The 26,065-nt window shown below is 34.1% G+C and overlaps 1 protein-coding gene across 1 annotated transcript in view; it reads right to left on the bottom strand.

Annotated features, from left to right (window-relative positions):
• The window catches only part of Nlg4 (Neuroligin 4), a 438,709-nt gene that overhangs the window by 231,632 nt on the left and 181,012 nt on the right, over window positions 1-26,065 (bottom strand). The window contains exons 7-8 of the mRNA XM_073973573.1: window positions 15,808-15,926; window positions 4,989-5,249 (exon numbers count right to left, since the gene is read on the bottom strand). Of these exons, the coding sequence (XP_073829674.1) occupies window positions 4,989-5,249; window positions 15,808-15,926 (380 nt within the window). The remainder of the gene's footprint in view (window positions 1-4,988; window positions 5,250-15,807; window positions 15,927-26,065) is intronic.

Genomic DNA, 26,065 nt, shown 5'->3' with positions numbered 1-26,065 from the left:
AATATTTTTTCATCCACCATCAGACCACAAAACGTGGATTTTTTAAAGAATATTTTTTCATCCACCATCAGACCACAAAACGTGGATTTTTTAAAGAATATTTTTTCATCCACCATCAGACCACAAAACGTGGATTTTTTAAAGAATATTTTTTCATCCACCATCAGACCACAAAACGTGGATTTTTTAAAGAATATTTTTTCATCCACCATCAGACCACAAAACGTGGATTTTTTAAAGAATATTTTTTCATCCACCATCAGACCACAAAACGTGGATTTTTTAAAGAATATTTTTTCATCCACCATCAGACCACAAAACGTGGATTTTTTAAAGAATATTTTTTCATCCACCATCAGACCACAAAACGTGGATTTTTTAAAGAATATTTTTTCATCCACCATCAGACCACAAAACGTGGATTTTTTAAAGAATATTTTTTCATCCACCATCAGACCACAAAACGTGGATTTTTTAAAGAATATTTTTTCATCCACCATCAGACCACAAAACGTGGATTTTTTAAAGAATATTTTTTCATCCACCATCAGACCACAAAACGTGGATTTTTTAAAGAATATTTTTTCATCCACCATCAGACCACAAAACGTGGATTTTTAAAGAATATTTTTTCATCCACCATCAGACCACAAAACGTGGATTTTTAAAGAATATTTTTTCATCCACCATCAGACCACAAAACGTGGATTTTTTAAAGAATATTTTTTCATCCACCATCAGACCACAAAACGTGGATTTTTTAAAGAATATTTTTTCATCCACCATCAGACCACAAAACGTGGATTTTTTAAAGAATATTTTTTCATCCACCATCAGACCACAAAACGTGGATTTTTTAAAGAATATTTTTTCATCCACCATCAGACCACAAAACGTGGATTTTTTAAAGAATATTTTTTCATCCACCATCAGACCACAAAACGTGGATTTTTTAAAGAATATTTTTTCATCCACCATCAGACCACAAAACGTGGATTTTTTAAAGAATATTTTTTCATCCACCATCAGACCACAAAACGTGGATTTTTTAAAGAATATTTTTTCATCCACCATCAGACCACAAAACGTGGATTTTTTAAAGAATATTTTTTCATCCACCATCAGACCACAAAACGTGGATTTTTTAAAGAATATTTTTTCATCCACCATCAGACCACAAAACGTGGATTTTTTTAAAGAATATTTTTTCATCCACCATCAGACCACAAAACGTGGATTTTTTTAAAGAATATTTTTTCATCCACCATCAGACCACAAAACGTGGATTTTTTTAAAGAATATTTTTTCATCCACCATCAGACCACAAAACGTGGATTTTTTTAAAGAATATTTTTTCATCCACCATCAGACCACAAAACGTGGATTTTTTTAAAGAATATTTTTTCATCCACCATCAGACCACAAAACGTGGATTTTTTTAAAGAATATTTTTTCATCCACCATCAGACCACAAAACGTGGATTTTTTTAAAGAATATTTTTTCATCCACCATCAGACCACAAAACGTGGATTTTTTAAAGAATATTTTTTCAGCAAGAATATTTTTTCAACAACCATCCGACCACGTGGATGCCGTCACCTGTGGCTTGCAACGTTGCTGTACCAGAAGCCTGGAAATTTGGCAAATAAAGCCTGGCAAGCATGCCAGCAGAGGTGAATCGTATAGGCCGATTTCCCTCCTATGGACAGTAGCAAAAATTCTAGGGGCACTACGATGAGAAGCAGTTTTCCAGTTGCCCAACATCAATATGGTCTCCGGAAAGTGCATATTACTACAACAGTATTACAAGCCATACCCACACATATCAGTAGAGGTATGAACCAGAACCTGCAGAAGGTCTTCGATACCGTCAACCATGCAAAGCTGTCCGAGGATAGAGAGAAGACCACTCTCTTCCCGCGTTTGAAACGTTAGATAATCAACTACGTCGTCGTTTGTGGAATTCAGAAACAAGAAGTCCAAAACCAGTGTAGTGAAACAAGATGTTCTACAAGGCGGGATGATATCTCCGGAAATGTTTAACCTCTACCTTCTGAAATTCCACATCCTCCAGATGGCATAGAGATCGTAAGGTATGCGGATGATTGTACGATTTTGACGTCGGTTTCTATCGTCGATGGCATAAATGTCTACAGAGCTGACCTAGTGCAGTTCTTCAATCGTGGGAAAATATCCGCCGCTAAATCCACTGTCCCATGTGGTGACATGGACGAAATTAGGCTCATTAGGCTGAACATATTGGTAGATGCTGTACTGATTCCGTCAACTATCTACCCCAAGATATTGGGTATAACGTTCGATAGCATGCTTATGTCGTTCGTACAAGCCACAACAATTTGCGATAAGATCAGAAGTAGGAACAAGATTCTCAAGGACGGCAGCACTTGAGGTGCTGACAGAGACACTTTGTTGACCTCTTACAAAGCTATAAGCCGGTCTGTGGTGAGCTATGGGGCACCAGCGTGGTATGCAAATGTTAGCGCTACGTAGTGAAAGAATATTTTAACCTGCCAGAATACCGCCCTAAAGACTGCAACAGGGTGCCTGCTCATGACACCAGCGGACCATCTTCATAAAGATGCGAAGCGTTTATGGGTGCATCAAAACAACCGGATGTTGGGAGTTATCGCTGTGAGCATCCCTGTCACGATGTAATGGACAGGCTTTCCCCACGCAGGTACGTCAGGAGAGATCTTCATGATCTAGAGAGAGAGAGAGGTCCAAGGGAACTTCTGGACCAACGAGCCTATGAGGTAGACTTGGAAAGCTTTCACGCATGTAGTACAGAAATACAGTGTGAATGCGGTACTTAGGGACCACCCCCATCCATCGCAGCAGAATAACGCAGAAGAAGAAGGCAAACACGAGTGATATTATTATACACAGCGCATGCCCGGTATGTGGATTGGGACCACCCGCCATGCTGCATTTGGTTAGCGGTCCAGCTAATCCCACTCACCTGCCTCCTCATTCTTTATGGACGCAACCAGTTATAGTTGCAGAATTTTAGAGTGTAGATACCGAGGAACCAGAACCTGATATCTGAAATAATACACGATCGATCATATTTGCGTTGCCGCACCCGACCAATAAACTTGGATTTTTTTTTAAGAATATTGTATTGTATTTTATTGGCCACAACCTTGAAAATACCGAAAATCTGGAGGTACCGTTCGATGGGGGCTATACTAAGGCGTGGACCTATACCCACAAAATTCATATCAAAAGTTGTATTCCCCAAATGAAGACGAAATACCAAATTTCAGCCATTTCGGAGGAATACTGCGGCCACGACTTAAAACATACCGAAAATCGGGAGGTACCGTTTTATGGGGGCTATATGAAGGCGTGAGCCTATACCGACAAAATTCATATGGAAAGTTTTATACCCCAAATGAAGACGAAATACCACATTTCAGTCATTTCGGAGGAATACTAAGGCCACGACATTAAAAATACGGAAAATCGGGAGGTACCGTTCTAAGGGGACTATATGAAGGCGTGAGCCTATACCGACAAATTTCATATGGTAAGTTTTATACCCCAAATGAAGACTAAATACCAAATGTCAGCTATTTCGAAGGAATATTGAGGCCACAACCTTGAAAATACCGAAAATCTGAAGGTACCGTTCGATGGGCGCTATATTAAGGCGTTGACCAATACCGTCAAATTTCATATGGAAAGTGTTATACCCCAAATGAAGACTAAATAACAAATTTCAGCCATTTCGGAGGAATATTGAGGCCACAACCTTCAAAATACCAAAAATCGGGAGGTACCGTTTTATGGGAGCTATATGAAGGAGTGGACATATACCGACAAATTTCATATGGAAAGTGTTATACCCCAAATGAAGACTAAATACCAAATTTCAGCCATTTCGGAGAAATATTGGAGCCACAACCTTAAAAATACCGCAAATCGGGAGGTACTGTTTAATGAGGACCATATGAAGGCGTGGGCCTATACCGACAAAATTCATATGGAAAGTTTGATACCCCAAATGAAGACGAAATACCAAATTTCAGCCATTTCGGTAGAATATTGAGGCCACAACCTTCAAAATACCGAAAATCGGGAGGTACCGTTCTATGGGGGTTATATGAAGGTGTGGGCCTATACCGACAAAATTGATGTGGAAAGTTTTATACCCCAAATGAAGACGAAATACCAAATTTCAGCTATTTCGGAGAAATATTGAGGCCACAACCTTCAAAATACCGAAAATCGAGAGGCACCGTTCTATGGGGGCTATATGAAGGCGTGAACCTATACCGACAAATTTCATATGAAAAGTTTTATACCCCAAATGAAGACTAAATACCAAATTTCAGCCATTTCAGAGGAATAATGAGGCCACGACTTTAAAAATACCGAAAATCGGGAGGTACCGTTCTATGGGGCTATATGAAGGCGTGGGGCAATACCGACAAAATTCTGAGGAAAAGTTTTATACACCCAACGAAGACTAGGTACCAAATTTCAGCCATTTCGGTGTGATAATAAAACTAAAACCTTCAAAATACCTGAAATCGGCTGGTACTGTTCAATGGGGGCTATATCAAAACGTGGACCGATATAGCCAATTTGCAATACCAAACATTCTAGGAGCAATAAAATCTTCTATACCAAATTACAAAACTCTATCTTAAAAATAGCGAGCTGTATCTTGATTTCAACAGACGTACATGGTTATATCGACTTAGAATTGTACCCTGATCAAGAATATACTTTATAGGGTCCCCGATTAAATTTCGATGTGTTACAATTGGAATGACCATCCATATTATGGTGGAGGTATAATTAAACATTACACACCCCCTCTTATTGCTTGGCACAGTCCCCACAGTCCCAAGTTACCTTGAAGCAATTCCGTTTCATACCTTTCTTTTTCTTATTTTAAAATAATTGTTAAAATTATTTGCTTTCATGTTTTAATATTTTTCATTCGTTTAGTACTTACCACCCAATACTCCCGCCACATAACCGGTGTTATTACTGCGGCCCTTCTTCATTAGCGCCTCATCTATGAGCAGCAAACGTTGTGAAGCAAATGGGTCTGGTTTGACGGGACCTTCATACAAATCCATATCATCGTGATTACGAAAGAGATTATGGCGCGCAATGACATCTTCCATGCCGCTGCGATGTAATTCCGGTATCAGACGCATCCAAATTGACAATTGATGGGCCCGAAAATGATTCTTAATGCGTGGTTTCATGCCTGCAAAGAGAAATTCCAAAAGAAAAATATTGAATTAAAGAAACATACATTTTTCCATAACTTTTAACAAAAGGAATCCTTAACAAAACAACAATTTTCATGGTAAATTATTTGTGTCTGAATTCTTTTATTCAATTTACAATTTTGTGTTTTTTTGTCAATTGTTTAACTTTTGCGTTTAATGGTAATTCGAAAGCTCAAGTATTTTGGTACGCCATTAACGCAAATAATACTCTTGGCAAAAATGTTTTTAATAGAAAGAAAAAAAAAACATTTATAAGGTTTAAATGCAATGCCTGTGACACAGCAAAACAAGTTTGACACAAAAGAAGTCTCATCTGAATGTCATGGGAATAATAAAATGATTGCTGATTATCCTGCAGAAAAGACAGAAAAAAAAAATAAATAAATACAAATAAACTTCCAGCAACAATGGCTAGACAATTTTAATGTGTTCTCTTGAAAAAAAGAAGCTATGCAGAATTTTCATTTCATTTCGCGAAATGAATTTGCTATGTGAAAATATGTATGAGCTGAATTTAAGCCATGACAAAAGAAAAAAACATGAAAGTGAAATCCAAGAATTCTTCCATTTACTGCTAATAAATTTAAATAGAATTTTTACGGGGAAAACAAGAAAGTTATGGCGCGCCATTGACATCTGCTGCTCGAAACAACGTCATTAAAAGTTGATTCTTTTTCAGATGAATCCGTGGGAAAAAGAAAAATACGGCCTTGGGACAACATACAACGGCATATTAATATACTGTGCTATTTTGTGTTTAAATCAAAGCATTAAATTCGCATTAAATCAATTTAGAAATTATTAGTTAGGTGTGATAATTAACAGTTAGCAATGGTGCACATCCACAGATAATGTAAATCGATAGAAATGTCAATCTTAAGAAGTCTCAAAAGAAGTGAATAACTTATGTTAGAGTCCGTTATTAAAGTGGATCTGTATATAGAGGCCCACGGTGTAATCATTGGTGAGGGTACTCACCAGAAAATTCTTGAAAATTATTGCTAGGAAAACCCAAACCCATAGTCCAGAAAATACTTGAAAACCCTTATTAGAAAAACTCTGGCCATGCAGAGTCATTAATTCGGCCCAGAGATATATTATAGAGAAAACTGGATTCATATGTTACTACTGCGGTCTAGACTGGGTTTTCATATATTTTTAAAGGTCCCCACTAATTTGAAATCATCCGCAGAAGTTCCTAATATGAAGTGTCAGGTTTCCGTGGTCACTTCTAAAAAGATCCAGATCCCCCAAGACTTGGGTCTTATACTAAAGTCTTATTCAGAGTTCATGGTAGGAGATCAATGTACGATGACCACCGTGTTTAATGTGTTGAAGAAGTGGATCTAGCTATCTGAATGATCAACTATATAAAGACATTTGGTTGGTTAATAGAAACATCTACTTGAAGCTCGAGCCATTGGACAGTGGTTCCCACTCAGTTGTATGGTCTTCGTAAGCTGTCACTCTTAGTAGTAATATATGGAGAACACCAACAACCTCAAAGGAAATTTTGTCAAGTAGGATTTCTGAGGTTATCTGGGGTAAACCTAATGTGCCCCATTTGACATAAGAACCGTTGTGAGTTATGTTCTACACCAACATTAATTTGGGAATTATGTCCGTTGGGAGTTATGTCACAGCACCGTATAGGAAGGATTTCTCCCATATATACCATCTTGGGACTTGATGTGTGTTTGGAAGTAGTTTTACGATTTGAAAATATCCAAATAGTAAGTTATCTTGTTCATCCGTTATTTTACTTAGTGTGGGCAGGGATATTTAAAACTTTTGGGCGTGGTTAATATTTTGATGGTTTTGTAGAGGCGTCGTTTAATAAGGGTATGGTCTATTGGAGGTATGGTTTAATACATTTAATAACATATAAAATATATGTAAATTAGAAGAGGCGGGGTCTATTTAGGCCGTGGTTAATACAGGCGTGGTTAAATAGAGACTTGGTTTAATAGAGGTGTGGTTTAATAGAGTCGTCGTTTTATATAGGCGTGGTTAATTAGGGGAGCGGCTTAAAAGATGCATGGCTTCTAAGAGGCGTAGTCAATTAGCGAAGTGGCTTGAAAGAGACGTGGTTAATTCGGACGTGGCTTAAAAGAGGCGTGTCTTTTTGGCGACTTGGTCTATCAGCGTGTGGCTTATAAAAAAGGTTGGTATGTTACGGTTTAGTTTAGAAAGGCGTGGTCTATTAAGTCTATTAGGGTTGTAGTTAAAAAGGCGTGGTCTATTAGGGTCGTGGCTTAAAAAGGCGTGGTCTATTAGGGTCGTGGCTTAAAAAGGCGGGGTATATTAGGGTCTGCCTTAAAAAGGCGCGGTCTATTAGAGTCGTGGCTTAAAAAGGCGCGGTCTATTAGGGTCGTGCCTTAAAAAGGCGGGGTCTATTAGAGTCGTGGTTTAAAAAGGCGTGTTCAATTAGGATTGTGGCTTAGGGACATGGTCTATTAGGCTATGGCTTACAAAAGGCTTGGTCTGTAAGGGGTGGCTTGTATGTTAGGGTGTGGCTTATAAATGCGTTGTCTATTAAGGTCGTGGCTTAAAGGTTGTGGTATATAAGGGACTTGGCCTATAAGTATGTGGCTTATAAAAGGCTTGGCCTGTTAGGGTGTGGCTTAAAAAATCGTGGTATATTAGGGTGACTTAAAAATGCGTGTTCTATTCGGGACTTGGTCTATTAAGAGCATTGCTTTAAAAGATTTATCTTTTTAGAGAGTGCCTTAAAAGTGTCGTGCTTTTGGCTTAAAAGAGTCGTGTTTTTTGGGATGTGGCTCAAAAGATGTGTGCACTGAAAGAGGCCTGGTCTATTAGGAGTGTTGCTCCAAATGTGTGAATTGGTAAGAGATGCGTCGTCTATTAGGGGTATGGCTCGTAAGATGTGTGAATTGGTAAGAGAGGCGTGGTCTATTAGGGGTATGGCTCGAAAGATGTCTGAATTGGCAAGAGAGGCGTGGTCTATTAGGGGTGTGGCTCCAAAGATGTGTGAATTAAGAGAGGCGTGGTCTATTAGGGGTGTGCTCGTAAGATATGTGAATTAAGAAAGACGTGGTCTATAAGGAAAGATGTGTGTGCTCTAAAGAGGCGTGGTCTATTAGGGGTGTGGCTCCAAAAATGTATGGCTCCAAAGATGTGTGTGCTCTAAAGAGGCGTGGCCTATTAGGGGTGTGGCTCCAAAGATGCGTGGCTCCAAAGATGTGTGTGCTCTAAAGAGGCGTGGCCTATTAGGAGTGTGGCTCCAAAGATGCGTGAATTAAGGGTGTGTGGCTCCAAAGATGTGTGAATTAAAAGAGGCGTTGTCTATTAGGGTTGTGGCTCGAAAGATGTGGAAATTGGTAAGAGAGGCGTGGTCTATTAGGGGTGATGTGTAAGAGGCGTGGTCTATTAGGGGTGTGGCTCGAAAGATTTGTCAGAGGCGTGGTCTATTAGGGGTATGGCTCTAAAGATGTGTGTGAGGCGTGGTCTATTAGGGTGTTGCTCGAAAGATGTGTGAGATGCGTGGTCTATTAGGGGTATGACTCTAAAGATGTGTGTAAGGCGTGGTCTATTAGGGGTATGACTCTAAAGATGTGTGTAAGGCGTGGTCTATTAGGGTGTTGCTCGAAAGATGTGTGAATTGGTAAGAGAGGCTTGGTTTATTAAGGATGTGGCTACAAAGATGCGTGAATTGGCATACTAGTGTCTCGATTTAATAGGGTGTGGCTCAAAAGGGGACTTGGTTTAGTAGGGCGTGGCTTAAAAGGGGGTGGTCTATTAGTGACTTGGTTTAATAGAGCGTGATTTAAAGGAGGAGTGGTCTATTAGGTGCTTGACTTAAAATATGCTCTTTTTATTAGGAGGCTGACTTGAAAGAGGCATTTAACAGGGTCACAAACACTACATTCTACGTTTAACATTTCGGTCAAATGGTGTACTCAATTCGTAAGTTATCGTACTCGTCAGCCGATAGGGTTTAAGAGCGTCAGGGCGTTTATATCAGGACATTGACTAGTCCTGAAAAGAAATGTACTCTCGTAATAGGGGCCGCGAGGGCAACTCGCTGCAAAAAAAATCAAAACGATCCAATCGGTTGATTCTGCTGACAGAAAGACAGTCGGACAGAGATAAATAGATTCCAAATTTTCAAAAACAGATTTAGTTCAAGCATACTTGGGATCCAAAAGCATTATTTCGTTAGCCCTATGGCTGAGGGTTAATATAGTAAATGGCTTGTGTTGTATACTTTAACAGAAGTGTTACTGTTGTTGGCGATCCACCCCGGAGTAATAATTAGGGTACTTGGCTGAAATAAAAGTCCTTGAAAGAATATAGAATAAAAAATCCAAAGCCAGAATATGCTTAGAAAAGACATAAAGACCTGAAAAATATTGTTGAAAAAATCCACGCTTAAATACCTAAAAGTCGTAAAAAGTATATATTTAAAAACCAATGGCCTGAAAAGCCTTGGGATTTTTTTTTGAGAAATCCACGATCAGAATGACCCTGATAATTTTTTTTTTTTCGAAAAATTCACGGCAGTAATAGCCTTTACATTTATTTTTTCAAATCCAAATCCTGGACGACATCCGCAATGTATTTTGTTTTTAAGTTTCATTTCTATGGATAGAAGTCCATCCAAAGCTATTTTCTATAGATAGAAGATATTCTCAATAAGATCTTCTGTATCTAAAAGACCTCGGAATGGTATTTTAGTAGAAGATCTAACAAAGAAGTCTTCCATGTCTATAAGACTTCCCAAAGCGGACAAGTGGGGCAACTATATGTAAAAGATCTCCGAAAATACACGTCTTGAAGGGCATTCATAACTTATTTTGTAAAAAAATCCGACCTTCTGCCTGAAATATTTTGAAAACATATTATTTAAAAAACATCTGCGCATGAAACAATTTTGTTAAAAAAATTTTGTTAAAAAGGCATCAACGATTTTGAAAAATATTGTTTAAAAAATTAGTCCTCGGGCATCAAATATTGTGAAAGAATATTTTTTAAAAAACCAGCGCATATAGATTGAAACATTTTGAAAAATATTGTTTAAAAAAATATTTCAGGCCTAAGGGCGGATTTTTTTTACAAAATAATTTATGAATACCCTTCAAGACGTATATTTTCGGAGATCTTTTACATATAAATGTCCAATTTGAGAGCCGTATGGGCGTGAATGTTCCTTGAAAAATATTGTTAAAAAATCCGCGCCTATAGGTCTTAAAGTTGCGTAAAAAATATTTTTAAAAATCCACGCCCATAGGCCAGCCTGAAATAGCTTAAAAAATATTTTTAAAAATCCACGCCCATAGGCCAGCCTGAAATAGCTTAAAAAATATTTTTAAAAATCCACGCCCATAGGCCAGCCTGAAATAGCTTAAAAAATATTTTTAAAAATCCACGCCCATAGGCCAGCCTGAAATAGCTTAAAAATATTTTTAAAAATCCACGCCCATAGGCCAGCCTGAAATAGCTTAAAAAATATTTTTAAAAATCCACGCCCATAGGCCAGCCTGAAATAGCTTAAAAAATATTTTTAAAAATCCACGACCATAGGCCAGCCTGAAATAGCTTAAAAAATATTTTTAAAAATCCACGCCCATAGGCCAGCCTGAAATAGCTTAAAAAATATTTTTAAAAATCCACGCCTATAGGCCTAAAATTGCTTGAAAAAAATATTTGTAAAAATCCACGACCATAGGCCGGAAATTGCTTGAAAAAAATATTTTTAAAAATCCACGCCCATAGGCCAGCCTGAAATAGCTTAAAAAAATATTTTTAAAAATCCACGCCCATAGGCCAGCCTGAAATAGCTTAAAAAAATATTTTTAAAAATCCACGCCCATAGGCCAGCCTGAAATAGCTTAAAAAAATATTTTTAAAAATCCACGCCCATAGGCCAGCCTGAAATAGCTTAAAAAAATATTTTTAAAAATCCACGCCCATAGGCCAGCCTGAAATAGCTTAAAAAAATATTTTTAAAAATCCACGCCCATAGGCCAGCCTGAAATAGCTTAAAAAAATATTTTTAAAAATCCACGCCCATAGGCCAGCCTGAAATAGCTTAAAAAAATATTTTTAAAAATCCACGCCCATAGGCCAGACTGAAATAGCTTAAAAAAATATTTTTAAAAATCCACGCCCATAGGCCAGCCTGAAATAGCTTAAAAAAATATTTTTAAAAATCCACGCCCATAGGCCAGCCTGAAATAGCTTAAAAAAATATTTTTAAAAATCCACGCCCATAGGCCAGCCTGAAATAGCTTAAAAAAATATTTTTAAAAATCCACGCCCATAGGCCAGCCTGAAATAGCTTAAAAAAATAGCTTAAAAAATATTTTTTAAAATCCACGCCCATAGGCCAGCCTGAAATAGCTTAAAAAATATTTTTTAAAATCCACGCCCATAGGCCAGCCTGAAATAGCTTAAAACATATTTTTAAAAATCCACGCCAATAGGCCAGCCCGAAATAGCTTAAAAAAATCTGTTTAAAAATCCACGCCCATAGGCCGGAAATTGCTTGAAAAAAATATTTTTAAAAATCCACGCCCATAGGCCGGAAATTGCTTGAAAAAAATATTTTTAAAAATCCACGCCCATAGGCCTGAAATTGCTTGAAAAAATATTTTTAAAAATCCACGCCCATAAGCTTCAAATTGCTTGAAAAAAATATTTTTAAAAATCCACACCCATAAGTTTCAAATTGCTTGAAAAAATATTTAAAAAAAAATGGTTGAAAAAATGGTTTTTAAAAAATTCCACGCCCATAACCTGAAATAGCTTGAAAAAAAGTTTAAAAAGTCTGCGCCCACAGACCTGAAATAGCTTGAAAAAACATTTTTAAAAATCCGCGCCCATAAACCTGAAATAGCTTATTTTTGTGTTTTCACAACAATAACATCTGTTTTGAATATTACCTACAATAATAACACAAAAAAACATATAACACCCTTCCTCACAATCTCTTTCCGCAACCAGATAGCAGCACACCATATCCATGTTGGTATGTGTGTGTTGAGGTTTTCATGTTTTTAATTTCATTTTAAGTGCCTGGAACGCCCTAAAATCTTAGATATAATTGGTATGGTGAGGCATGTTATCACTGGCACACGTCTTCGAACATACATTTGATATTGGCTTAACCCATCACAGGGAACGAAGGTAAACCGTGAAATACGACAAAGGAAAAAGAAAAAAAAATCCAACAACCTCTATGACAAAACGCTTGACATACGCACTCATTAAACGTTCAGCATACAAGATGCTTGCAATAAAGCGAGTTGGGAGTTGGGTACGGGAAAAATGATAAAGATATAAGATTTCTTAAGGTGGATGTAGATTGTTCTACGTAGGATGAGTGTTGAAGATATATACTACACACAATTTAGCTGGAGGTTAGTCACACCCTGCACACACAATGTCATGGTAAGATAAGACGAATTATTATTCAGCAAATGTTGGTGGAAGAAGATATGACATTGTCATTTACGGAAGCAGTTTTTTCTTCGTTCGCTGTAGTTTGTTCTTCAAGGTAAGTTACCAATGAAAGAAAGGGTGGTTGTGTGTGGTATTTGTGGATTTGTAAGACTTATTTCATCAACGATAACTCACTCCATCAATTTTTGCTTCATTTTTTCCTGCTTCGTTTCAATGCATTTAAGCTGCCATCTTCAAGAGAAGTTCATTTCTCTTATTATTAAAATAAACATTAAGACCTCCGGTAGCTGGTATGTGTGTGACAAGCAATTTCGTTAAATGTGTAAAGAGTAATGGAGGTGGTAGCCGGGTTGGTGGTGCTAGGTTGGTTTAAGTGTGTTGACTAAGATTAGACGACAAGAAGAGGAGAATAAATAACTGATGAAAAATAGTTGATGAAAATATTGGGTTAAGCGATTTTTTCTCCTTTCGTTTGCCTTTATTATCTGTCCATCAGCACAATGTTGTGACAAGAAGCTTCATCAACGTCTTTGTATAAGAACGATCCAGGTAACTTTCTTCATAAATTCTAAGGGGGAGAGAGCGACCTTGTCATTTAAAGCGTAGTCATTGAAGTCACAGTAAAGAAAGAAATTACAAAAGCAAAAACAGCAAGGAGTTGTTTTTAAGCGAAAGTTCCTCCAGGAAAGTAATTTAAATTTAAATTTAATTTTTTTCACGCTTTCTTTGAAAACCACGCTTATTTCGCCGGTGATGCTTAAAAAATATTGTTTGAAAAATCCAAGCTTATTGGGTCGGTGATGCTCAAAAAATATTGTTTGAAAAATCCAAGCTTATTGGGTCGGTGATGCTCAAAAAATATTCCCTAAATAAATCCACGTTTATTGGTACAGAGGTCCTTAAAAATATTCCCTAAATAAATCTACGTTTATTGGGCCTGAAGTCCTTAAAAGTATTTCCTAACTAAATCCACGTTTATTGGGCCTGAGGTCCTTAAAAATATTCCCTAAATAAATCCACGTTTATTATGCCTGAGGTCCATAAAAATATTCCCTATATAAATCCACGTTTATTGGGTCTGAGGTCCTTAAAAATATTCCCTAAATAAATCCACGTTTATTGGGCCTGAAGTCCTTAAAATATTCCCTAAAAAATCCACGTTTATTGGTCCAGAGGTCTTTGAAAATATTCCCTAAATAAATCCACGTTTATTGGGCCTGAGGTCTTTGAAAATATTCCCTAAATAAATCCACGTTTATTGGGCCTGAGGTCCTCAAAAATATTCCCTTAATAAATCCATGTTTATTGGGGCTGAGGTCCTTAAAAATATTCCCTAAATAAATCCACGTTTATTGGGTCTGAGGTTCTTAAAAATATTCCCTTAATAATTCCACGTTTATTGGTCCAGAGGTCCTTGAAAATATTCCCTAAATAAATCCACGTTTATTGGTCCAGAGGTCCTTGAAAATATTCCCTAAATAAATCCACGTTTATTGGTCCAGAGGTCCTTGAAAATATTCCCTAAATAAATCCACGTTTATTGGTCCAGAGGTCCTTGAAAATATTCCCTAAATAAATCCACGTTTATTGGTCCAGAGGTCCTTTAAAATATTCCCTAAATAAATCCACGTTTATTGGTCCAGAGGTCCTTGAAAATATTCCCTAAATAAATCCACGTTTATTGGTCCAGAGGTCCTTGAAAATATTCCCTAAATAAATCAACGTTTATTGGTCCAGAGGTCCTTGAAAATATTCCCTAAATAAATCCACGTTTATTGGTCCAGAGGTCCATGAAAATATTCCCTAAATAAATCCACGTTTATTGGTCCAGAGGTCCTTGAAAATATTCCCTAAATAAATCCACGTTTATTGGTCCAGAGGTCCTTGAAAATATTCCCTAAAAAATCCACGTTTATTATGCCTATTAAAATATTCCTTAAATAAATCCACGTTTATTGGGCCACAGGTCCTTGAAAATAAAATATTGTTTTGTGAACACTGCTGATGGATATGAAGGATCCCTAGGACATCTGTGCCAAACATTTAATTTTCCCTTTTTTGATTTAAATAATTCAGCAACATCATTAATAAAGCCTAAGAAAACTGGCATTTTGAGATAATTCCCACTTGAAACCAAAAAGGGAGAAAAGTTCCAAATATCATTAGCCAATTAAAAAACAAACTTAATGCTTGCTAAGTTAACTAGAATTAAATGATTAATTTATGATTTTATGGTCTGTATGTGAAAGTCGTTAATTTAGTGGTGAAGGAAGGAATCACCTATCCCCCATACAGCCCTCCTGAAATTTGTCACATAATTTGGGACACTTAAAGAAAAGTCCATATAAGTGTTGGTCGATAATAAAACTGCCTACTTTTTTGGGTTCTTTTGTCCATAATTGTCTAAGCCAGCGGTCTGCATTCACAAGCTACAAAAGAAGCAGGCAGCACAAAAAAAATTGGGGAAAAAATTAAGAATACCAGCAAAACACTTATCTTCAAAACGGCAGTTTCAAAAGCTGCAAAGTCATAATCACCTGAAGCTAAAGTGGATGACTATGAAGTGAAGTGTACTTTATTATGAATGTTTGGTTATTATAATGAAAATGGACACAAGAAACGAAAGGAAGTGAAAGAAGAAGAAAAAAAAACACTTGAAACAAAATAAAACTTTGGCAATTATCAAACCCCAAAACAAAATTCCATTTGGGGAAAGTAGAAAATATAATGGAATATCAAGCTGCCTGGGCAGTGATACTGATGATGATGAGGCTGCTGATGATGATCCTTAAGAAAACAAAAGAATGTTTCCACAAAAACCAGAGAAAAAAAGTTTTATTTTTAATGGTCCTACATCTAATCTTTTCATACACAACCATCACTATTATGTTCAGCAAATTACCACTTTCGGCTTGAAGGACAATGCAATCCTTACATTTATGGCAAATGGAATGCCATTTTATGAGCAACAAGAAGAATAAAGAAAAAGCCCCCCCCCGTTGAAGAAAAGATTTAAAGGATGTCCTTGCCGGAGAGGTGTTATCATCAACATTTGTTTTTATTGTTTTGACATACACTCACCTAGACACACATACACACAACACTTACCAATTTCCAAATATTTTTGATGTAACGGATCGTAGTTATCCCAGGTGATACTGCGAAAACGACTACGTTCCTTAGAGGCTGGCAGCACAGATTCTTGACGATGATGTTCATTTGGATTTCTAGAAAAAAAAATGAGAAAAGAAAAGAATGTGAATATTTGTAAGCTTTAAATGGTTATGGTGTGTTGTTTTATATTGTTTTGTCGGTGTTCCATCATAACCCCTTTAGATTATGTTTTTGTTGTAAACGTAAATACTATCTCATGTTACTGAAAAAAAAACAAAAAATAAAACTAAAAGGAAAAGGAAAACAACACACAAATTGAAATGTACATTAGAGGTGGATGAGTTGTTTTTTTTAAGCCTAAATATGCGAGAAGGGTTATACCTTTGAATCCACAATGGGACAATTGGACGACACAATCCTTTAAATTTAAAATAAAAAAAACTTTAATAATCCTTTGGGCCTGAGGTCCCTAAAAATATTCCTTTATAAAAACCACGTTTCTTTAAGGTCCTTAAAAATATTCCTTTATAAAAACCACGTTTCTTTAAGGTCCTTAAAAATATTCCTTTATAAAAACCACGTTTCTTTAAGGTCCTTAAAAATATTCCTTTATAAAAACCACGTTTCTTTAAGGTCCTTAAAAATATTCCTTTATAAAAACCACGTTTCTTTAAGGTCCTTAAAAATATTCCTTTATAAAAAACACGTTTCTTTAAGGTCCTTAAAAATATTCCTTTATAAAAACCACGTTTCTTTAAGGTCCTTAAAATATGCCTTTATAAAAACCACGCTTAGTGGTTCTAAGGTCCTTAAAAATATTCCTTTATAAAAACCACGTTTCTTTAAGGTCCTTAAAAATATTCCTTTATAAAAACCACGTTTCTTTAAGGTCCTTAAAATATGCCTTTATAAAAACCACGCTTAGTGGTTCTAAGGTCCTTAAAAATATTCCTTTATAAAAACCACGTTTCTTTAAGGTCCTTAAAATATTCCTTTATAAAAACCACATTTCTTTAAGGTCCTTAAAATATTCCTTTATAAAAACGACGTTTCTTTAAAGTCCTTTAAAATATTACTTTATAAAAATCACGTTTCTTTAAGGTCCTCAAAATATTCATTTATAAAAACCACGTTTCTTTAAGGTCCTTAAAATATTCCTTTATAAAAACCACGTTTCTTTAAGGTCCTTAAAATATTCCTTTATAAAAATCACGTTTCTTTAAGGTCCTTAAAAATATTCCTTTATAAAAATCAGGTTTCTTTAAGGTCCTTAAAAATATTCCTTTATAAAAACCACGTTTCTTTAAGGTCCTTAAAAATATTCCTTTATAAAAACCACGTTTCTTTAAGGTCCTTAAAAATATTCCTTTATAAAAACCACGTTTATTGGTTCTAAGGTCCAAAAAAATATTCCTTTATAAAAACCACGTTAAGTGGTTCCAAGTCCAAAAAAATAGTCCTTTATAAAAACCACGTTTATTGGTTCTAAGGTCCTTAAAAATATTCCTTTATAAAAACCACGTTTATTGGTTCTAAGGTCCTTAAAAATATTCCTTTATAAAAACAACGATTCTTTTTGGTCTTTAAAAATATTCCTTTATAAAAACCACGTTTAGTGGTTCTAAGGTCCTTAAAAACATTCCTTTATAAAAACCATGTTTCCTTAAGGTCCTTAAAAGTATTCCTTTATAAAAACCACATTTATTGGTTCTAAGGTCCTTAAAAATATTCCTTTATAAAAACCACTTTTATTGGTTCTAAGGTCCTTAAAAATATTCCTTTATAAAAACCACGTTTATTGGTTCTAAGGTCCTTAAAAATATTCCTTTAAAAAACCACGTTTATTGGTTCTAAGGTCCTTCAAAATATTCCTTTATAAAAACCACGTTTATTGGTTTTAAGGTCCTTCAAAATATTCCTTTTTAAAAAATCACGTTTATTGGTTGTAAGGTCCTTGAAAATATTCCTTTATAAAAACCACGTTTATTGGTTCTAAGGTCCTTAAAAATATTCCTTTGTAGAAACCAAGTTCATTGGTCTTAAGGTCCTTAAAAATATTGCTTTATAAAAACTACGTTTATTGGTTCTAAGGTCCTTAAAATATTCCTTTATGCAAACCACGTTCATTGGTTCTAAGGTCCTTAAAATATTACTTTATGAAAACCACGTTTATTGGTCCTAAGGTCCTTAAAAATATTCCTTTATGAAAACCTCATTTATTTATAAGGTCCTTAAAAATATTCGTTTATAAAAACCACGTTTATTGGTTCTAAGGTCCTTAGAAATATTCCTTTATAAATACCACGTTTATTGGTTCTAAGATCCTTAACAAAATTCTTTTTAAAAACCACGTTTATTGGTCCTAAGATCCTTAACAAAATTCCTTAATGAAAACCACGTTTATTGGTCCTAAGATCCTTAAAAATATTCCTTAATGAAAACCACGTTTATTGCTCCTAAGATCCTTAAAAATATTCCTTAATGAAAACCACGTTTGTTGGTCCTAAGATCCTTAACAAAATTCCTTTATGAAAACCACGTTTATTGGTCCTAAGATCCTTAACAAAATTTCTTTATGAAAACCACGTTTATTGGTCCTAAGATCCTTAACAAAATTTCTTTATGAAAACCACGTTTATTGGTCCTAAGGTCCTTAACAAAATTCCTTTATGAAAACCACGTTTATTGGTCCTAAGATCCTTAACAAAATTCCTTTATGAAAACAACGATCATTGGTCCTAAGATCCTTAACAAAATTCCTTTATGAAAACCACGTTTATTGGTCCTAAGATGAAAACAACGTTCATTGGTCCTAATGAATCCAGGTTTATTGGTCCTAAGATCCTTAACAAAATTGCTTTATGAAAACCACGTTTATTGGTCCTAAGGTCCTTAACAAAATTCCTTTATGAAAACCACGTTTATTGGTCCTAAGATCCTTAACAAAATTCCTTTATGAATACCACGTTTATTGGTCCTAAGATCCTTAACAAAATTCCTTTATGAAAACCACGTTTATTGGTCCTAAGATGAAAACAACGTTCATTGGTCCTAATGTCTTTAAAAATAATCCTTAAATAAATCCAGGTTTATTGGTCCTAAGATCCATAACAAAATTCCTTTATGAAAACATGTTTATTGGTCCTAAGATCCATGACAAAATTCCTTTATGAAAACATGTTTATTGGTCCTAAGATCCTTAACAAAATTCCTTTATGAAAACATGTTTATTGGTCCTAAGATCCTTAACAAATTTCCTTTATGAAAACATGTTTATTGGTCCTAAGATCCTTAACAAAATTCCTTTATGAAAACCACGTTTATTGGTCCTAAGATCCTTAACAAAATTCCTTTATGAAAACCACGTTTATTGGTTCTGAGGTCCTTAAAAATATTCCTTTTTAAAAAACCACGTTTATTGGTTCTAAGGTCCTTAAAAATATTCCTTTTTAAACAAAACCACGTTTATTGGTTCTAAGGTCCTTAAAAATATTCCTTTTTAAAAAACCACGTTTATTGGTTTTAAAGTCCTTAAAAGCATTCCTTTATAAAAACCACGTTTATTGGTTCTAAGGTCCTTAAAAGCATTCCTTTATAAAAACCACGTTTATTGGTCTAAGGTCCTTAAAAGCATTCCTTTATAAAAACCACGTTTATTGGTTCTAAGGTCCTTAAAAGCATTCCTTTACAAAAACCACGTTTATTGGTTCTAAGGTCCTTAAAAATATTCCTTTGTAACAACCACGTTCATTGGTCTTTAAAATATTCCTTTGTAAAAACCAAGTTTGTTGGTCTTAAGGTCCTTAAAAATATTCCTTTGTAAAAACCATGTTTATTGGTGTTAAGGGCCTTAAAAATATTTCTTTGAAAAAACCACGTTTATTGGTCTTAAGGTCCTTCAAAATATTCCTTTTTAAAAAAACCACGTTTATTGGTTCCAAGGTCCTTAAAAATATTCCTTTTTAAAAAACCACGTTTATTGGTTCTTAGGTCCTTAAAATTATTCCTTTATATAAAACACATTTATTGGTCTTAAAGTCTTTAAAAATATTCCTTTATGAAAACCAAGTTTATTGGTCCTAAGGTCGTTAACAAAATTCCTTTATTAAAACCACGTTTATTGGTTCTAAGGTCCTTAAAAAAATTCTTTTATAAAAACCACGTTTATTGGTTCTAAGTACCTTGAAAATATTCCATTATGAAAACCACGTTTATTGGTTCTAAGGTCCTTAACAATATGCCTTTATGAAAACCACATTTATTGGTTCTAAGGTCCTTAAAATATTCCCTTATGAAAACCACGTTTATTGGTTCTAAGGTCCTTAAAAATATTCCTTTATAAAAACCAATTTTATTGGTTCTAAGGTCCTTAAGAATATTCCTTTATAAAAACCACGTTTATTGTTTCCAAGGTCCTTAAAAATACTCCTTTATTAAAACCACGTGTATTGGACCTAAGGTCCTTAAAAATTTTCCTTTATGAAAACCACGTTTATTGGTGCTAAGGTTCTTAAAAATATTCCTTTATAAAAACCAAGTTTATTGGTTCTAAGGTCCTTAAAAATATTCTTTTTAAAAAGCCATGTTTATTGGTTCTAAGGTCCTTAAAAATATTCCTTTTTAAAAACCACGTTTATTGGTTCTAAGGTCCTTAAAAATATTCCTTTATAAAATCCACGTTTATTCGTTCTAAGGTCCTTACAAATATTCCTTTATAAAAACCACGTTTATTGGGCCTGTGGACCTTAAAAATATTCTTTAAGTAAATCCACGTTTAAGGGGCCTGGGGACCGTAAAAATATGTCTTAAATAAATCCACGTTTTTTTGGGCCCGTGGACCTTAAACATATTTATTTAAAAATTACCCTTATTGGACTTGTCGTCTTCAAAATATATTCCTCTCTAAATTTTTTTCTCCATGTGCCCCCATGACCCTGCATATGAAATATTCCTATCTAGATATTATAAATTTTCCATATTAAAACAAATTTCAAGTTTTTTTTTGAGCTATTGCCGTTTTTGCCGCTTGCATTTCATCAGCGTGCCAGTATCTTGTATCTTGTTTTTGTATTTTAAGCGAGCCTGTGAGCGAACATGTTGTGGAAAAAAATCACACACTTAAAGTTGTTAATGTTTTCCACTTGAAATGGATATGAAGAGGAAAAAAGTGCCACACATGTTCTCACTTCACAAAAAGAACAGCAAAACATGGTGCAAAAATATTAAAAAAAAAGAAAACAAAATGGCATACAGAGAAAAATAAAATGAACTGACATCAGTTCTAGGCTCAACCGTAAGCACTGGAATGAAAGCTGTAGATGCACGTACATACATATATATATTTGTCTGTCTATACATAGGTAGTTCCTCGTTCGTTCATTCATTGGAACATCATCCGAAAACAAAGGCAATAATTTTGCCGTTATGTTTAAACATCCATGAAAATGAAATGAGCAAAAGAGGTGAATAATTCTATTTAAATCTAACGACACTTAAGTAGGTCATTACATGCTGTCTGAGATTGAAAACGATTTTAGAAAATGTAATTTCAGAGCGAAAAAATAGAAAAAAGTTCTACTAACATTTATGCTTGCAAAGCATGAAAATGAAAAGGGTTCAAACAAATCTCTACAACATGTTCTAATTTTTCCTTTCTCTTTGGGTGGAAGAAAATAAAATAAACACAAATGATAATAAACAAGGACAAATAAGTTAAACAGCTACTGGGTTAGCTATATGAGATAGGAGTGGGATTTTAATAAAAGCACATGGATGGGGAATATTAAAGGATAATGTCTTCAATTTCGTATTTTTTAGAATTTCATTAACACATTAAGTTAATGAAATTTGGGAAAGTTTGGAGATATTACTCGAAGCTTTAGGGTGTTTCTTGGAAAATATTAAAATTATATATAAAAAATATTTATTTAGCATTTAACGGCATATTTTAAAAAAATATTCTTTAATAAACCGCGATTTAAAATTTAAATATTTTATTTAAAATCTATGATAGCTTCTAACTAAATCGTTACAATCCACACGTATTGCTCTCATAGTTGCTCAAAAATATTCTTTAAAAATCCCTCAAAAGTATTCTTTAAAAATCCCTCAAAAATATTCTCTAAAAATTCCTCAAAAATATTCATTAAAAGTTCCTTAAAACTATCTTTTAAAAATGCCTTAAAAATAATCTTGTTCTGAGAGTCCTTGAAAAATATTCTTGAAAAGTATCCTTTAAAAAATCCACGCAGTTTGCTCTGATGGTTCTTGAAAAATATTCTTTAAAAAATCCACGCAGTTTGCTCTGATGGTCCTTGAAACATATTCTTTAAAAAATCCACGCTGTTTGTTCTGATGGTCCTTGAAAAATATTCTTTAAAAAATCCACGCTGTTTGTTCTGATGGTCCTTGAAAAATATTCTTTAAAAAATCCCCGCTGTTTGTTGTGATGATCCTTGAAAAATATTCTTTAAAAAATCCACGCTGTTTGTTGCGATGATCCTTGAAAAATATTCTTTAAAAAATCCACGCTGTTTGTTGTGATGATCCTTGAAAAATATTCTTTAAAAAATCCACGCTGTTTGTAGTGATGATCCTTGAAAAACATTCTTTAAAAAATCCACGCTGTTTGTTCTGATGGTCCTTGAAAAATATTCTTTAAAAAATCCACGCTGTTTATTCTGATGGTCCTTGAAAAATATTCTTTAAAAAATCCACGCTGTTTATTCTGATGGTCCTTGAAAATTATTCTTTAAAAAATCCACGCTGTTTGTTTTGATGATCCTTGAAAAATATTCTTTAAAAAATCCCCGCTGTTTGTTGTGATGATCCTTGAAAAATATTCTTTAAAAAATCCCCGCTGTTTGTTGTGATGATCCTTGAAAAATATTCTTTAAAAAATCCCCGCTGTTTATTCTGATGGTCCTTGAAAATTATTCTTTAAAAAATCCACGCTGTTTGTTGTGATGATCCTTGAAAAATATTCTTTAAAAAATCCCCGCTGTTTGTTGTGATGATCCTTGAAAAATATTCTTTAAAAAATCCACGCTGTTTGTTGTGATGATCCTTGAAAAATATTTTGTAAAAAATCCATGCTGTTTTTTGTGATGATCCTTGAAAAATATTCTTTAAAAAATCCATGCTGTTTTTTGTGATGATCCTTGAAAAATATTCTTTAAAAAATCCACGCTGTTTGTTGTGATGGTCCTTGAAAAACATTCTTTAAAAAATCCACGTTGTTTGTTCTGGTGGTCCTTGAAAAATATGTTTTAAAAAATCCACGCTGTTTGTTCTGATGGTCCTTGAAAAATATTCTTTAAAAAATCCACGCTGTTTGTTGTGATGATCCTTGAAAAATATTCTTTAAAAAATCCACGCTGTTTGTTGTGATGATCCTTGAAAAATATTCTTTAAAAAATCCACGCTGTTTGTTGTGATGATCCTTGAAAAATATTCTTTAAAAAAACCAAGCTGTTTGTTTTGATGGTCCTTGAAAAATATTCTTTAAAAAATCCACGCTGTTTGTTTTGATGGTCCTTGAAAAATATTCTTTAAAAAATCCACGCTGTTTGTTTTGATGGTCCTTGAAAAATATTCTTAAAAAATCCACGCTGTTTGTTCTGATGGTCCTTGAAAAATATTCTTTAAAAAAACCCCCGCTGTTTGTTTTGATGGTCCTTGAAAAATATTCTTTAAAAAATCCACGCTGTTTGTTTTGATGGTCCTTGAAAAATATTCTTAAAAAAATCCACGCTGTTTGTTCTGATGGTCCTTGAAAAATATTCTTTAAAAAATCCACGCTGTTTGTTCTGATGGTCCTTGAAAAATATTCTTTAAAAAATCCACGCTGTTTGTTCTGATGGTCCTTGAAAAATATTCTTTAAAAAATCCACGCTGTTTGTTCTGATGGTCCTTGAAAAATATTCTTTAAAAAATCCACGCTGTTTGTTCTGATGGTCCTTGAAAAATATTCTTTAAAAAATCCACGCAGTTTGCTCTGATGGTTCTTGAAAAATATTCTTTAAAAAATCCACGCTGTTTGTTGTGATGATCCTTGAAAAATATTCTTTAAAAAATCCACGCTGTTTGTTTTGATGATCCTTGAAAAATATTCTTTAAAAAATCCCCGCTGTTTGTTGTGATGATCCTTGAAAAATATTCTTTAAAAAATCCACGCTGTTTGTTGCGATGATCCTTGAAAAATATTCTTTAAAAAATCCACGCTGTTTGTTGTGATGATCCTTGAAAAATATTCTTTAAAAAATCCACGCTGTTTGTAGTGATGATCCTTGAAAAATATTCTTTAAAAAATCCACGCTGTTTGTTGTGATGATCCTTGAAAAATATTCTTAAAAAATTCACGCTGTTTGTTCTGATGGTCCTTGAAAAATATTCTTTAAAAAATCCACGCTGTTTGTTTTGATGGTCCTTGAGAAATATTCTTTAAAAAATCCACGCTGTTTGTTTTGATGATCCTTGAAAAATATTCTTAAAAAATCCACGCTGTTTGTTCTGATGGTCCTTGAAAAATATTCTTTAAAAAATCCACGCTGTTTATTCTGATGGTCCTTGAAAAATATTCTTTAAAAAATCCACGCTGTTTATTCTGATGGTCCTTGAAAAATATTCTTTAAAAAATCCACGCTGTTTGTTGTGATGATCCTTGAAAAATATTCTTTAAAAAATCCACGCTGTTTGTTGTGATGATCCTTGAAAAATATTCTTTAAAAAATCCCCGCTGTTTGTTGTGATGATCCTTGAAAAATATTCTTTAAAAAATCCACGCTGTTTGTTGTGATGATCCTTGAAAAATATTCTTTAAAAAATCCACGCTGTTTGTTGTGATGATCCTTGAAAAATATTCTTTAAAAAATCCACGCTGTTTGTTTTGATGGTCCTTGAAAAATATTCTTTAAAAAATCCACGCTGTTTGTTGTGATGATCCTTGAAAAATATTCTTAAAAAATCCACGCTGTTTGTTGTGATGATCCTTGAAAAATATTCTTTAAAAAATCCACGCTGTTTGTTGTGATGATCCTTGAAAAATATTCTTTAAAAAATCCACGCTGTTTGTTTTGATGGTCCTTGAAAAATATTCTTTAAAAAATCCACGCTGTTTGTTGTGATGATCCTTGAAAAATATTCTTTAAAAAATCCACGCTGTTTGTTGTGATGATCCTTGAAAAATATTCTTTAAAAAATCCACGCTGTTTGTTGTGATGATCCTTGAAAAATATTCTTTAAAAAATCCACGCTGTTTGTTGTGATGATCCTTGAAAAATATTCTTTAAAAAATCCACGCTGTTTGTTGTGATGATCCTTGAAAAATATTCTTTAAAAAATCCACGCTGTTTGTTGTGATGATCCTTGAAAAATATTCTTTAAAAAATCCACGCTGTTTGTTGTGATGATCCTTGAAAAATATTCTTTAAAAAATTGAAATTTTTTCTTTAAAAATCCACGCTGTTTGTTCTAATGGTCCTTAAAAATTATCTTTAAAAAATCCACGCTGTTTGTTCTGATGGTCCTTAAAAAATATTCTTTAATAAATCCACGCTGTTTGTTCTGATGGTCCTCGAAAAATATTCTTTAAAAAATCCACGCTGTTTGTTTTGATGGTCCTTGAAATATATTCTTTAAAAAATCCACGCTGTTTGTTGTGATGATCCTTGAAAAATATTCTTTAAAAAATCCACGCTGTTTGTTGTGATGATCCTTGAAAAATATTCTTTAAAAAATCCACGCTGTTTGTTGTGATGATCCTTGAAAAATATTCTTTAAAAAATACACGCTGTTTGTTGTGATGATCCTTGAAAAATATTCTTTAAAAAATCCACGCTGTTTGTTGTGATGATCCTTGAAAAATATTCTTTAAAAAATCCACGCTGTTTGTTGTGATGATCCTTGAAAAATATTCTTTAAAAAATCCACGCTGTTTGTTCTGATGGTCCTTGAAAAATATTCTTTAAAAAATCCACGCTGTTTGTTGTGATGATCCTTGAAAAATATTCTTTAAAAAATCCACGCTGTTTTTTGTGATGATCCTTGAAAAATATTCTTTAAAAAATCCACGCTGTTTGTTGTGATAATCCTTAAAACAAAAATTATTTAAAAAATCCAGGCTATTTTTTCTGATATTCATCGAAAAAAATTATTTAAAAAATCCACTCTATTTCTTCTGATAGTCCTTGAAAAATATTCTCTAAAAAATCCACGCTATTTGTTCTGATGGTCCTTGAAAAATATTCTTTAA

Source organism: Musca autumnalis, unplaced genomic scaffold (genome assembly GCF_047663935.1).
Source record: "Musca autumnalis isolate F117 unplaced genomic scaffold, ASM4766393v1 scaffold_1, whole genome shotgun sequence".
NCBI lineage: Eukaryota > Metazoa > Arthropoda > Insecta > Diptera > Muscidae > Musca > Musca autumnalis.
This window is presented reverse-complemented; position numbering and strand designations above follow the sequence as displayed.